Raw genomic sequence first — 15,724 nt, 5'->3', positions numbered from 1 at the left:
GTCTTTGATCTTCTACCCACAAGCTAAGGCTTCAAGTGCGTATTTTGATATTATTTTATTTGACAGGCTTTTCATGAATTATAAAAATATTATGGCTTTTAATTTACATGATGTTTCGTGGCTTTGTATTTAAAAAAAAATTAATAGTCTTAGCTTAAGTAAATTCTTTCTTGAGATAGATTAAAGTGTAGAAGCAGATATATTAAACAGATATGACTAATTAAATTAATTTTTAAAAAATTATATCTAGACAAATTTTATTAAAATAATTAATTTTCACTTAACTGACTTTTAGTTAACAGAAAATCAAACATCCAGTTGGTCTCGGAAGGGAGTTGAAACGCATCACACGTGCAAAGCATAGGGGTTATTTGTGGATAGAATAGAGGGTGATGTCAACACGTTTCTCTGTCTCTTCAGTATTGTCGGAAAAAAGCCGAAGAGGACAAGGGAATGCATTTGCCAATTGAAATCCACCAGAACATGGGAAGCTTTATATATGCATGCATGCACATGCATACATACAAGCACCTGATTAATTCGGGGGAGGGTTTGAAGGGGAGCGAAAGGAGGAACTGTTTGGATGAAAACATGGGAGGGGTTCAGTGCATTTTTTTTTTAATATATTTTGTTTGGATGCCTGGTATGAGGCTTAAACCAATTAGAATTGAGAGTAAACCGCAGAGGATGATAAAGTTATCCCACCAAATATTTAAAGTAGTTACACATTTAGAATCCAGACTTGCGATTTCTGATCAATCTGGCATAGCCTCTCGTCATTTGAATCAAACATTTGGTGGTAGGGTCGAGAGCATGTTAACCATATCATGGGGTGGGAACAGTGCGTTTTAACTTTTTCCCCTGGCTCCTAAACTAAATAAAAAGTGATTAAAATCTTTCAGTCCTTTTTGTTTGCTGAGAAAGACCAAATGGTAAAAGTGTCTGGAAAAAAGGTCTCCATCCTTTTTAGCAATTTCTCCTTTTAGTTTCAGAATAAGTACTTCTCCCTCGTAAAAATGTTTGTAAGAGTAAGTACGTCTGAAGCACTTCAAAATAAGTACCTCTGAATGAGAGGGAAAAAAAAAAATAGCACTTGTTGAATTCTAATTCTGAGGCAGGCAAAGGGGTTTACCAAAGTACAAAGAACTATGATAATATCTTTATTATTTTATATTTTTTTCTTTTAAGTTGTAAAAGTAACATTACGATTCTAAATATATTGCATATAAGTAAAAAAGAAAGGAAAAAAGCATCTTGTTTGAAAAGAGATTTGATTTGGACAATTTTTAAGGTATCTTTTTTCCTCTTGAAAATAGAATCTTTGTTACTGTTGGTTTTACAGTGAAAACAACAGTAAGATTTAAAGAAAAAATTCAGTAACAATGAAGTGTTATGCACGTCTAGTTACCATAATACAAAGAAATCCTGAATTTCTCCTGCTTTAGTTACAGCTCATGTGAAGTTGATTTACTTATAAATAAATTTTGTGAAATTTAAAAATATAGTCAAGTCTTTTAAGACTTAAGTATAATTTAAAATTAAAATGTAAAGATAATAATGTTCTTATTAAAAATATATTACATTATTAATAATTTACAATTATAATTTTAATTTTTTATAATTATAACTTTACATATTCAATAGTTGAACTAATTATACATTACAAGTTTAATACTAATTGTATAAAACTATTGCATCAATAATTTATAATTATCAATTTAATATTTTACAATTATAATTTAATATATTTAATAATTAAACTGATTATGCGTACTAATAAAATTTAGCATTAATTGTTTACAAATATCTCATTAAAAATTTATAACTTTTACTTCAATATTTACCATTGTAATTTCAGTATTTTCCAAACTCCAATTTCAAATATTGCTTAAGTTTTAAAAAATTTAGTCATAGTTTTTAAATCTTATAAGACTTAGTTATAAATAAATGAGTAAAGGTGTATTTTTGTGTTTGAAGGTTTTTTGAAAAAGTTCTTAATATCTTAAAGTATTTTTTGTAACATTCTCGCCCCTTAATTAAATCAGAGAATTGAGTGTCCTGACATTAAATATTACAAATATTTGTCTGGTGGGTCGCATTTTCTGTAAGGTGTGGGGTTGGGGGGAAACTATTATTAATTTATTATTATTAATATTAATTTATTATTAATGTGGTGGGCCTTATTTCCTCCAACCTCTCCTCCTTTCTTCTCATTTCTGACGGCCAGCCTCACCAGAGCCGAGCCCAAGAGATTACTATATTCAATCAAAGTCATCATCATCTTCGTCCAGCTCTATTACCATTTTATACTCACCAAAAGGTCATACATGAACATTGAGAGAGAAGCTGCAGTGACAATCATGAATAGAGTAAGAGATTTGGCATCAAACAAGGCTGCTGTGATATTCATCAAGAGCTCGTGTTGCATGTGCCACAGCATTAAGCAACTGTTCTACGAGTTAGGAGTGAGCTTGGCAGTGCACGAGCTCGACATAGATGCATATGGGAGAGAAATGGCGAGGGCTTTGAGAGGCATGGGCTGCAACCCTTCTGTTCTAGCAATGTTCTTCGGAGGAAAATTTGTGGGCTCAGTTAAAGATATCATATCCCTCCACGTCGATGGCTCTCTCAAACAGCTTCAAAACCTTCTCTCTACCCAACTTGATAACTCTACAAAGTTTCAGCAGTGCATGAGCTCGACACAGAAGCCGGAGGTGGGCAATTTGGGGTCATCTTGAAGCCAAGGTTCGACAGTGTATTGAGTAGCGTCCCATCACAAAATCGGTGTTTGCTTACTCAGCGAAGAAGCAGGTGTTTAGGAACATGTTGCCTACCTATGGAAGATTCCAGTTGGCGTTGATGAAGCTGCCGATTTCACTTTCCACGAAGATAGCCCTGGAGTATGCCTTCCATGGCTAGGCTAGGTATGACTTCACCGTCAACCTATCGGCGGCGATGCTGGTGTTGGCCCTAGAGTGCAATGGGTGCTAGCCCTGTTCTGGCGGACGCATGGTGGCGGCTGGGATTTCAATGTGAAGCAGAGAATATTGGTGGAGAGAAGAGAGAAGGAAGAAGGAGAGGTTGGAAGAAATGGTGCCCACCACATTAATAAGAAAGCCTGCTAGATAGATGTTTGTGATACTCGATGCTTTGATTTAATTACCGAAGGAACGAAAATGCCATGCAAAATATTTTAAGGAATTAAGTGCTGTTTCAAAAAAAAAAAAAGTATTAGAGCCAAAAATATACCTTTATCATAAATAAATCTTGTCTTTGAGATCTACACGTAATTTTTTATCTTTTTATTTTTTACTTGTGATTCAAACTCAAAAGATTAATAAACAGAATTGATGTGCCAATTTCTTTTTGACTTATAAAATAAGATGAACTCCTTTTAAGTTTGTTAAAATTATGTAGACAATCCTTTCATTTTTAAAATCTATACTTTAGTCTATTTTTTTATTTTTGCTAGAAATATTGTTTAAAATTCTAAAATGATTTATTATATTAATTAAAATCAGTGAAAAAAATTAAAATTATTGATTTACCCTCATAATATAATGTATTATCTCTCCTCATATTTTAAAGAATATTATGGTTATATTTTCATAAATATTTTACAAAATATTAAAATTAATAAACATAAATTATATAAAAATTATTATATATTATATTACTTAATTTATCTTTCGTTATATTAAATTCCCAACTCTTTTTTGTCAGCTTATATATTTAAAATTTAAAAAATTACTTCGTTACATAAATTTATATAAATGACTCTTAAACTTACATACTATGTAAATAATTTTATTTATATTAAATTTTTTGTCAATTTATAAGTTATAATTATCATTTGAAAACTTCAATGATTCTTGAACAACATTTATGTTAAAGAGGAGCATTTTAATCCAAAAAATATAATTTAACAGTTGAATGAATATAAATGAAATCTTTAAAATAGAGAGGAGGTGTGTTATATAAATTTTGATTTAAATGGAGGTTTATATATGTTTTAAAAATGGAAAGAAAGTCTTTATGATTAAGGTAAAATAGATGGGAAGTTGGTGTATTTTACCCAAAAATACTTGATGTGCCAATTTTTTAAATTTCATAATATGCTTTAATTTATTTTATTTATTGTCTCCATAATTATCTCGTTGAGTTTATAATGAAAGTTAGGAAAGATAATGATATAATTAAAATACAGTAATCGATATTGTTATAAAATATTAAAATGGCAGATAAATGGAAAAAAAAATAAATGTAACAGTCAAATGATTGGGAGCCAACAGAATTGAATCAGTAATAATAATAACAACTTGCGCTTTGACCCCCCAAAAAAAAAAAACTAACAACTTGCATAACTATTAAAAAGCATGCAAAAATGGCAGATAAATGAAAAAAATATATATGTGAGAATCAAATGATTGGGAACCAACAAAATTGATTAAGTAATAGCAACTTGCGTATTGACCCCCAAAAACAAGATTACTAACAACTGTTAAAAATCATGCAAGATGACGAAGAGCAACAACAAATATATTTGATATTATCTCAAGAACAATGGAAAGTTCCATCCCTATAATTAAAGGCTAAAAAGAGCCCTAGTTGTTACACTTTAATAGAGCATGAATATTTTATCATTTTGATTACCTAGAGAGAGGTTGTTAATGTCGCATCCCCATGTGGCAGATTATCATCCAAGATAATCTTATGGCAAATTAAGGAATCGATCAACCTAATGGGAAAAAAGTTAAGATAAAAATCCAAGAAGTGACATAAATACCCCCCACCACTTCTATTATCAATTGCCTTTTCATGATTTCCCTTGAATTTTGAATCCTATAATATAACAATTGATTGCCTCTTGCACAAGTTAAAGGCAACCTTGTATGCTTCTCTTATTTAAATAAATTTTAAAAATTGTATATTATTGATTCAAAGAAATTACAATTTTAGCTTTTAAATTTCAGGACCTTGAAAAAAATAACACAAAATTTATATATTTTTAATAGAATTTATTATAAATCTAAAGTATATATTTTAAAAGGAATAACACAACTTGTTATCCTTATAGTTTTAATGTGTTTTGGTATAGCTTTTTATAGTTTTTTTTGTTATGCCAAATTTCTCCAGTTTATCTCATTCGTAACATTAATCTCTTTACTTTTGAATATGCTCGAATGATGAAATGATATTAACGACATTAAATATTTTGATATGTTGTTAATGTCTAGGAGGACAACATTTGACATGTGCATTCTCACATAAAAGTAAGTGGGGTTCATGGGGGTCAAGCATTTTTCCTTTGACGATCCCTTAATAACCTTCGACTAAGTGGGGTCATGGTGCATGCTACCTTTGTCACTTAAGATTTAAATGCTTTTTTGTACTTCTACATTAACAACATTGGTGAAAGGTTAAAAAATTTATCATTGTTAGTGCTACTTCTTCATCTTTTTGAATATAATGAAAAATAGTAAAACTAATATTGTATAGAGAATAAGCTAGATAAATCCAAAACAATAAAAAAAAAATTACAAAACTCTATACCCAAACATGTTAATTTTTAGGGAGTAAAAGTTGTGTTTCTATTGTTTTAAAATAAAGAAAAGGAATACTTTTTGTTCAAGTTTGCTAGAACATTTATAAGGCACAACGCAAAAAGATCTATTTGAAGGAAATCAATTAGGACATTGACATTGCTTTTTTCAGTACCTAGCAAGTTACTAATGACACAAGGCTTTATTTAAGAATTAATATCCTTAATCGTGATAGTAAAAGATTAGAGGCATGATAGAGACCTCTAGAAGCAGGTTGGATTCATCTTGATATTGACAGGGCTGTCAATTTCAATTGAGCTGCTACTTATGATGGCATCATACGTAATGACAAAAGTAATTGGATTAAGGGAGTTTTCAAATACCTTAATTATCAATCCAGTATTATGGTAGAACTCTTAGGCATTTTAGAAGGGTTTTAGCCTTGTTAGAATGCGCGATTTACTAAAATCAATATATATGTTCTGATTCAATGGAAGTTTTCTCGTTTATTTAGCATAATTTCTCTAACAATCACCCATTCTTAGAAATTATCAATACAATTGGAGATTTTGTCATAAGAGATTGAATTATTACCTTTGATCACAAATTTAGGAAAGCGAATAGATGTGCTAACATGTTCTCTCATCAGGCTTTATAAGAAAATTTAGATTTCATTATTTTTAATTATTCATCTTCAAGATATAAATCCCTTATAAAATTTAACATGACCATGATTTCTGTTTTGCTCTTGCACTAGTTTTCGGGGCCTTATATTCAGAAATAAATAAATAAATGAAGAAGAGGAACAACAAAGGTCGTCTTCGCGGGTTCGGTGAACGGTGGTTAAAAACTACTTAGCCAACCGTTTTCACAGTCCAATGAATGGTTTTGGTATATTATAAGATATCAATATATTTAATATGGAATAAAAATTTCAATATAAATTATAAATAGTTCAAAACAAGTACTTCAGGTCATAAAACGTGTGTGAATTATTTGGGGAAATAAGAGATTAAAAATAGATGAAAACACAAAATTATAATTCGTTGCCTCGTTCTTTTCATTTTAAATATATGTAAATTCAAAATCAACTTAATAGTGTTTTATTTTAAATTGTGGCATGATAATTTGTATTATTAATTAACAGTACCGAATAATCATTTGGTAAAAAAGAAAAAAGGATTAGTTGGCGGTGGAGGAAAACAGAGTCAATTGTGATTTAGGAGGGAGGAAGTGAACACGTGGAGCAAATCATCGTAAGGTCTGAAAAGAGAACTTTTAAGGGAAGAATAAATGACTGAGGAAGGGAAGTTCAAGAGAAAATCATAGTTACGTCTTAAAAAATTAAATTAATTATAATTTGGTCATCTACAAAACTTGTAAAATTAAATTAAAATATTAATTTAGATAATCACAAACAGAAATCTCAAATAATAAGAGTGACATTTGAAAGTTGAGACTTAAATGTATGATGTGTAATTATTGAAACTTCATAATTTATAATTATTTAAATCAATATTTTTAACTCAGTTTTCATAAATTATTATTAAAAACCTAGCTATTATTAATTCAAGTTTTTTAAAGTGTTAATATATAATTTAGACTTTGAACTATAGGTCTTGAATTGATTTGAATCCTAAATTTTAAGTAATTAAAATTGATGTAATTTTGCTCTTACTGTTAAATTAAAGCAAACGTCTGTTATTTTTAAAAAATAAGGCCTAACATGTAATTTTTCTCAAAGGAAGATAGAAAAGAGGAATAGTGCATTAAGCCCTGTTTTTTTAAAAAATAATAAACATTTGCTTTAATTTAACTTGGGGTGAAATTGTATTAACTTTAATTGTTTACAATTTATAATGTATTAAATAATAGTTTAGGGTTTAACTTACTCCTGCACTTATAATTTAAGATTCAAATTACATATTAATATTTTGTAATTTAACTTTTTCCCCAAAGTTTAATTGAAATCATTAACCATTTGAACCTAATTACAAGACGCAACCTCATGGGACTTAAGACTTGAAGTCCTCTACCTTCTCCATACAACTCAATTTCAAAATGCAGCAGGAGAAGTTCACTATATTATAAATAAATATTTCCTACGGTCCTTTGTATAAAATGTTTCTTAGATTATTATTAAATTCTAAGGCATTATGTAAAAGTATCTAATAAATCTTCATTTTTGTCTCTATTTCTAAAAGTGACTTCATAAATTGTAAGTGAAAGTTTTATGATTTAGCCTTTTCATGTTACATTTAATGGGAGTAAAATTAAAATCTTACAATACTTTTTGACAAATTTAATTAAGTAACATTTTTTATGTGAAGGTGTTTTAGAATTAATATGTAATTTAAACTCTAAATTATAGATTTAGGGGCAATTTGAATCTTAAGTTTTTAAAAAGTGCATTTTAAATCCTAAACAATTAAAGTTGAGATAATTTTGCCCTCATTGTTAAATTTAGATAAATGGCTATCAAATTCGGGCATAATGTATGATTTTTATCAAATTTTACTTTTCCTTTCTCTTTTACCCTATTTGGTAAAAATTATACATTAGGTCTCAATTTGATGAACATGTACCTAAATTTTGATGTGGGGGCGAAATTATCCCAATTTTAATTATTTAGAATTCAGAATATACTTTTTAAAAAAGTAACAATTTAAATCATCCCTAAGCTTATAATTTAGAATTCAAATTGTATATTAACCCAATATTTTTTTTGGCCAAATTGTATAAAAATGTTAAAAACATCATAATCTTATAATCAGCACCAATGGAGTATGTAAGTGTCAGATTTTTAAAAAGTATCTTTTATAAATTTATTTGATTTTTAATTATCGAGACAAAAGCATACATTGATCTTCATTTTTTATCATTAATTTTAGTTTTATTTTATTTTATTTTATTTTATTTTTTGGTATTTTACGGACAATATGTTTAATGAAAAGGTTCTTTGCCTCTCATGCTGATGACCAATTTAACTTTCCCCTCACTACCACCATAACGTGCTTTAATTTATTATCTATAATGGATGCTTTTATCTTTTTGGTGGGTTTAAGATTGATGGTATACTTTTTAATGAAAAAAATCATACAAAGTAAAATAAAAATGTAACATTTGGACAGTAACCCAGAAAAAAAGATTATAATGAAAAACATATAAGATTTGTGTCATTTAAAGGCCATCGGAATTAGACCGCGCCAGACAATTACAGGTAAGGGTGAAAATAAGCTAAGATAAGTTAGGTTTTAATCAAATAAGCTCGAACCTGTATAATAAATTAGAGGCTTGAGCCTGGCTTAAAACCTGTATAAGGCTTTTTTCACGACTCAGGTTTGAGCTTATCTAAAACCTGGCCTAACTTGAAAACCTATTTAAAACTTAAAAATAAACCTTTTAAATAGGCTTGTATTTTAGTTTTGAATTCTCAAATATATTTTAACATTATTATAATATACAATATAAAACTTAATTTATCAATTACAATATATAATAATTGAAATAATTTACCCATTATAATACAATATAACAATAAAGCAACAACATTAAAATTAAAATTAATATATAAATCTATTATGATTGAAAATATAACTAAAAATAAAAAAATAGATTAATTAAAAATTAAATGGTGAAATTGATGTGATTGTGATATATTACATAATATATATATATAGACTAACTTGTTGGGCTCGTAGGTTAGGCTTTGAAAAAATAGCTTAACCTATCTAACTAAACAGGCTTAATTAAAAGTTTGAATTTGACTTGAGTTTATTTAGTAAGTAAAATAGGTTAAGCCTGAAATAGACTAGACTGTAAGCTTCTATTAAAGGCCTGACTCATTCTCATTCCTAATTATAGGTTATAGCTGTTTGTTAAGGGAAAAAAATTAACATTGAATCAATCAGTCAAATTAAATAATAAAATGCAAAGTAGTACGAAGCGGATTCAATTAACATTACTTGAAATTAAAATAAAAGATATGGTTAAAGGACTAAATTAAAAGAAAATAAAATAGAAGAAAAATTGAGATGAACTAAGGGATAAGAATAATATTATTTTCAAAGATTAGTGCCATTCAATGAAGAAATATGATATAATAGAAAATAAAAAATAAAAAAGAGCAATTTTATAAATAAAATTTTTTTTAATCAACTTTTACCTTTAAAATTTAAATAAAATTACAAAAACATGAGTAATTATTAAAGCCTTCTTATTATTTGTATAGAATAAAATAAGATCTCCAACCAAGACGCCCTCTTTATTAAAATTTTCCCATGTTTATCAGCAGTAACCGGGAATCAACATAGTTTAGACAAAAAGGTTAGGTAGACGAGGAAAAACCGTATCACTGCCCCTTACATTTTCCACATGAATTTTACTTGTTAATACTATTTAATAAGCTTTTTTCTCCTTTGTAAGGTTGATTATAAAGTCAACAGAAAATTTATGATGTGTTCTGGAATATTTCAATTTTCAACGTCTTTGTTACCGGCACGTCGCTCCAAAGCTCTGTCTTAAAAAACAAATTAACGTGCTAAGCTAGTGCCATGCGTTCAGATCTACACAGGTAACGGAGTATAATATAATATACGTGCCTCCTGTTATCTTCTTTAAAATTTTTGTCTCCTGCAGAAGGGGTGAAAGAGAATCATTGATTGATATCACTGGAGATATTTCCTCATCCTGTTATCGTCCAGCCCACTTTTTGTCAAAGTTCATTTCACTGAGAATTGAAAATCCACAGGGATCTTTGATTTGTTACCTGTCCTTTTTCACATACAGGTACAGCACGAGCCCGTGTCTTGCTACAAATATGTCCACTTGTCTTTCCTGCAAGATAGAATATGGCCAAGTAAGCATATCATTCAAAGAGAGAAAAGCAAGCAGAAAGTGAAAGGAGTGTAGTTCTCTGTATGTCAGAATCTGCATCGGAATCTGAAAATTTGAGCTAGAGAATGGGAACAGACAACGAGATGGTCGGAGCTTCATCAGATCTTCATAATCGTGAATCGGATATAGAGCTCATTGGAGGTGAGAGGGCATCTAATAGTGGTCCATTAAGTGGACCTTTGAACAAAAGGGTTGGGAGGAAGAGTACGCAGTTCAGTGTTCCTGAATCCAGCGCCGACATTATTGTTGGTAGCAGCAGTGGCAACAAACCAGAGGATGGAGACGACGGAGCCTATGTTGAGGTCACAATGGATATACAAGGAGACTCTGTTGCTTTACACAGCGTTAAGACTGTTGCCGGTGGGGATCTCCGTGAAGATGAGAGATCTGGTTTGCTTGGAAAAGGCCTTGAGAAGAAAACATCCTTTGGTGCTTCACTTGTGCGTAATGCTTCTATCAAAGTCAAGCATGTTTCTCAGGAGCTGAAGCGTTTGGCTTCGTTTTCAAAGTCATCAGCACCAATGAAACACTATGATAGGACTAAATCTGCAGCTGCTCATGCTCTCAAGGGACTCAAGTTCATCAGTAAAACTGATGGAGGTGCAGGATGGGATGAGGTTGAGAAGCAGTTTGACAAGCTTACTGCAACCACAGATGGCTATCTTACTCGTGATCTCTTTGGAAAATGTATAGGTATTACACAAACCTAGCTTCTTCACCATCTTTTTGTCAAGTTGTGACTTTACTTTTGGGTTTTGGAGCAGTTTTTAGAGGTGGATTTTGGATTTATATTTGTAGGAATGAACAAGGAATCTGAGGCTTTTGCACTGGAGCTGTTTGATGCTCTCGCTCGGAAGAGAGGTATCCTGGGGGATTCCATTAACAAGGCGCATCTGAGGGATTTTTTGGACCAGATTTCCGACCAAAGCTTCGACTCTAGGCTTAGAACATTCTTTGACATGTAATTCCTAGCTGTTGTTAATAGAAGCTTTGAATTTGTTCAATGCCCGGAAAGGCTTAAATGAATCACCAAGCTCAATTTGCGATGCAGGGTGGATAAAGATGCAGATGGCAGAATAACTGAGGAAGAAATCAAAGAGGTATGGCATTATTGATTCCCATATATAATTCCAAGCATGTAGATTCAATGTTTCTACAACTGGAAAAGGGTAAAAAATTGTAAAGTAGTCCGATCAGACGATCAGATAATATTTCCAGCAGGATAAAAGTTTCTTTGACCATAAACAATCAATTCTGAACTTGCTTTTCAGATTATCTGCCTTAGCGCCACTACCAACAAACTCGCAAATATCCAGAAACAAGCAGAGGAATATGCAGCTTTGATCATGGAAGAACTAGACCCAGATAACACAGGATTTATCATGGTAACTACTTACCTTCAATCTTAAACATGAGAACTTGTATTCACAATTACAGAATTCTCATCTCAACCACAATTGTTTGGGTAATATGGTGACCTATACTTGGGAAAAACAGATAGACAACCTGGAGGTGCTATTGTTGCATGGACCTGAAAATTCTAAAAGGGGAGACAGCAAGTACCTGAGCCAAATGCTAAGCCAAAAGCTGAAGCCTACCTATGACAACAATGTTATAAGGCGGTGGTACAGGGACACCACATACTTCTTACAGGATAATTGGCAGAGAGCTTGGGTATTGACACTGTGGTTAGGTGTGATGGCAGGTCTATTTGCCTACAAGTACGTGCAGTATCGAGAAAGAGATGACGTGTATGATGTAATGGGCCATTGTGTGTGCATGGCGAAAGGTGCAGCTGAGACGCTAAAATTGAACATGGCTCTTATTTTGTTACCTGTTTGCCGAAACACCATCACCTGGATCAGGAATAGGACCAGGCTAGGTGTTGTGGTTCCTTTTGATGACAACCTCAACTTCCACAAGGTAATTTGAACTGCTAACTGTTCCTTTCATGCAACAAAACAGTGACTAGAATTTATATTGGGGGGGGGGGTGGGGATAAGTAGTATGTTTTTCACGAGGTAAAGGGGAGCAAGTATTCTTCTTCTAATTAACAAATTGGTGTGTTTTGCAGGTGATAGCTGTAGGAGTAACATTTGGCGTTGGTATACATGGTATTTATCATCTTGCTTGTGATTTTCCTCGCCTTCTTCGTGCAAGTAATGAAAAGTACAAGTTTATGGTGCAATATTTCGGACCCAAACCTTCTAGTTATTGGCATTTTGTCAAATCATGGGAAGGAGTGACAGGGATTATAATGGTTGTGCTAATGGCAATAGCATTCACCCTGGCCACCCCTTGGTTCAGGAGAGGCAGGGTGAAGCTACCCAGACCCTTTGACAAGCTAACCGGTTTCAATGCCTTTTGGTATTCCCATCACCTCTTCATCATTGTGTATGCTATGTTGATAGTGCATGGAGAGAAACTTTACTTGACCAAGAAATGGTACAAGAAAACGGTTAGCACCTTGAGTCAACTCAACCCTTTCCTCCTTGTCTTTTTGTAACTGAATTTTACACACAATTTAATCATTTCTTGCGTTTTGTAGACCTGGATGTATTTGGCTATTCCTGTCATCATTTATGTATTAGAAAGATTGATTAGAGCTCTCAGATCGAGCATCAAGCCTGTGAGAATATTAAAGGTGATTGTCAAATATTGAAACTCCAATTCCTCTCATAAAGAAACTACGGCCTTCCTTTTGGCTAATCCTATAAGTATAATATACAAATGTCTTACTACAATTTCAATGCCAAACTTGAAGGTGGCTGTTTATCCTGGAAATGTGTTAGCAATTCACATGTCAAAGCCTCATGGATTTAGATACAGAAGTGGACAATTTATGTTTGTCAATTGTGCTGCTGTATCTCCGTTTGAATGGTATGTATTGAAGAAAACATAGTCTGAGACCCTCAAGGCGCTAGGATCACTTCCCCCTTCCCCTTCCCGTTGTTTGTTTTCCCAGAATCTAATTTTTTTAAGTGCTGTTTAATTTCAGGCATCCATTCTCCATAACCTCAGCACCTGGTGATGACTACCTTAGCGTTCATATTCGAACAGCAGGTGACTGGACCCGGAGCCTAAAAGCAAAATTCTCAGAGGTGATTTCTGGTTTCAATGCTTTTTCTTGAGCCGAAATCCCTTAGAATTACTCAAGTTCTTGCTTTGGTTTCTTTCAGGCGTGCCGGCCTCCGCCAAATGGTATGAGTGGACTGTTAAGAGCTGAATGCATGCAAGGAGATAGCAATCCAAGGTAAGGCCCCTCTAAAGAGGGGATTCCTTGAAGCCTTAATTATTATATAAAAGTAGTCCATGTTACATGGTTTTATTACAGCTGACAAGCAAAAGCTTTTGTCTGGAATTTCACGGAAGATCTATTGAAACTCGGATAATGAACATGTGGCTTGCTGGTGAAAGTATTGTGCTTTCACTTGTCAACTCACGAGTTGGAATACACAGTCACACTCGGGATAATGAACCCAATAATTGAAGCTGTGGACGGACTGCCCTTATCCATTTCTACTTATAGTTTGAACTCGTTACTGGACTGAGCATATTCTTTTAAAAGATGCAAATTTTGTTGGTTGTGCTTTTTGGGTGACACTGATCACTACCAGCATTCCCGGTGCCACCTTTACAGCTGCATATATCTTAGCGGGCAAAACAATAGTCATAAGTAAATCATTGTAATCCAAACATTTACGCTACCCTGGTGATAAAGCTGCCTGTTGAATCTTTTTAATGAAAGAAAGGGTAAGCACTAAGAAGTCATCCCTCCCAAGCATGCAAGCTAATTTAATTAGGTTCTTGATTAGTTATATTAGTGAGATACATACTGAAGCCATTTAAGATATTCGTAGGACTTAGCAAGTGTATGTTTAATAATTGAAGTATATTTTATTCATGACTACAATACGAGCAGCTCTCTTCCCAAAGTTCTGATTGATGGTCCATATGGAGCGCCAGCTCAAGACTATCAAAAGTATGAGGTAGTTTTGCTAGTGGGATTGGGAATAGGGGCAACCCCAATGATCAGTATAGTGAAGGACATAGTAAATAACTACAAGGCCATGGAAGAAGAGGAGGAGATGGCGTTAGAGGAAGGAGCAAGTGGTAAATCACAAAAATCCCAAGAAAGAAAAGCTGGACACAGTGGGTTTAAAACCAGGAAGGCATACTTCTACTGGGTGACTAGAGAACAGGGTTCTTTTGACTGGTTCAAAGGGGTAATGAACGAGACGGCTGAAGCAGACCACCGTGGAGTGATTGAGCTCCACAATTACTGCACTAGTGTCTATGAAGAGGGTGACGCACGCTCTGCTCTTATCGCTATGCTGCAGTCTCTAAATCACGCAAGGAATGGCGTCGACATTGTCTCTGGCACTCACGTCATGACTCACTTTGCCAAACCCAATTGGCGCAGTGTCTACAAGCGCATCGCGCTTGCTCATCCACAAGCCCGGGTTGGTGAGTTCCCACATCTTTAACTAAAGTTTCTTTTCGCAATTTCGAAGTCCTCCATCACTGGTACTTCAATAATTTCATACCTTTTCTTTTGCCTTTTTCCAAAGATAATCCTTTTGTTTACTTACTGCCATTATGAGTGTTAATCTTTTGAGCGAAGCATCTTATATTATTAAAGTGCTAGAAAGATGAGATAGACGGTGCAGAAAGGAACATCCATTGAAATTGAATGTTTGGTGCCTGAGATCTAACAAAGGCATACTACTTCACGCAGGGGTGTTTTACTGTGGGATCCAGGCGCTCACAACAGAGCTTCGCCAATTAGCTTCGGATTTCTCTCACAAGACAAGCACGAAATTCGACTTCCATAAAGAAAATTTCTGATGAGATGGACGTTATGTCAGGGGAGAAATAAAGAAAGAAGATGTGGGAATGATATGGTCCTCTACTTCTTGATCCCCACCATCATGATAGGCCTAGGCCAGTGCCTGAATGTACAGTTTTTTGTGACGATGCATATTTCTTTGTATTGTTGATCATAATAATATGTAACGAAGGAAGATGTAATTAAAGATGTGGTTAGTTGCCGATTGGGTGGATGACTGTGACATCTGGGCGTCAGCATGACGCTTACGTATGTGCAGGGCTTACGGAAGCAATTCCAAAAGCCAATGCTGCAGAAGAGATTGGAAGAAAGCGGATTCGGAGCATATACCAAATCGTTTGTCCTACCAGAATGTACCCGACTAGGTTTATTAAATGAGATCCTCTATTTGTAATTAGAAATTAATAATTAAATAATTAATTCCTGATTCCAGAGA

General features: G+C 32.9%; 2 protein-coding genes across 2 annotated transcripts; both read left to right on the top strand.

The window, feature by feature from the left end:
* Window positions 1-2,327: 2,327 nt before the first annotated feature.
* On the top strand, window positions 2,328-2,738 carry LOC129309013 (glutaredoxin-C11-like). The gene has a single exon (XM_054950361.1). It carries the CDS (start codon window positions 2,328-2,330, stop codon window positions 2,736-2,738), a length of 411 nt encoding a protein of 136 aa, XP_054806336.1.
* A 7,453-nt stretch (window positions 2,739-10,191) lies between these two features.
* Window positions 10,192-15,724, top strand: LOC129308740 (respiratory burst oxidase homolog protein C-like). Its single transcript, XM_054950076.1, has 12 exons — window positions 10,192-11,132; window positions 11,238-11,400; window positions 11,491-11,539; window positions 11,711-11,824; window positions 11,937-12,362; window positions 12,514-12,897; window positions 12,988-13,083; window positions 13,204-13,319; window positions 13,438-13,540; window positions 13,619-13,692; window positions 14,362-14,906; window positions 15,178-15,724. The coding sequence occupies exons 1-12, from the start codon at window positions 10,505-10,507 to the stop codon at window positions 15,285-15,287; spliced, it is 2,808 nt and encodes a 935-aa protein (XP_054806051.1). The 5' UTR covers window positions 10,192-10,504; the 3' UTR covers window positions 15,288-15,724.

This window comes from Prosopis cineraria, unplaced genomic scaffold (genome assembly GCF_029017545.1).
Source record: "Prosopis cineraria cultivar Desert tree isolate PC_DT_omini unplaced genomic scaffold, ASM2901754v1 PC4, whole genome shotgun sequence".
Classification (NCBI taxonomy): Eukaryota; Viridiplantae; Streptophyta; class Magnoliopsida; order Fabales; family Fabaceae; genus Prosopis; species Prosopis cineraria.
The sequence above is the reverse complement of the archived record's forward strand: the minus strand, read 5'-3'. Positions and strand labels throughout refer to the sequence as shown.

Bases quoted from the DNA above. Each gene is read 5' to 3' on its own strand.
- LOC129309013 (XM_054950361.1), top strand. From the start codon at position 2,328: ATGAACATTGAGAGAGAAGCTGCAGTGACAATCATGAATAGAGTAAGA.
- LOC129308740 (XM_054950076.1), top strand. From the start codon at position 10,505: ATGGGAACAGACAACGAGATGGTCGGAGCTTCATCAGATCTTCATAAT. The intron at 11,540-11,710 runs GTATGGCATTAT...CTTGCTTTTCAG, and splicing joins CTGAGGAAGAAATCAAAGAG to ATTATCTGCCTTAGCGCCAC. The intron at 12,363-12,513 runs GTAATTTGAACT...TGTGTTTTGCAG, and splicing joins ACAACCTCAACTTCCACAAG to GTGATAGCTGTAGGAGTAAC.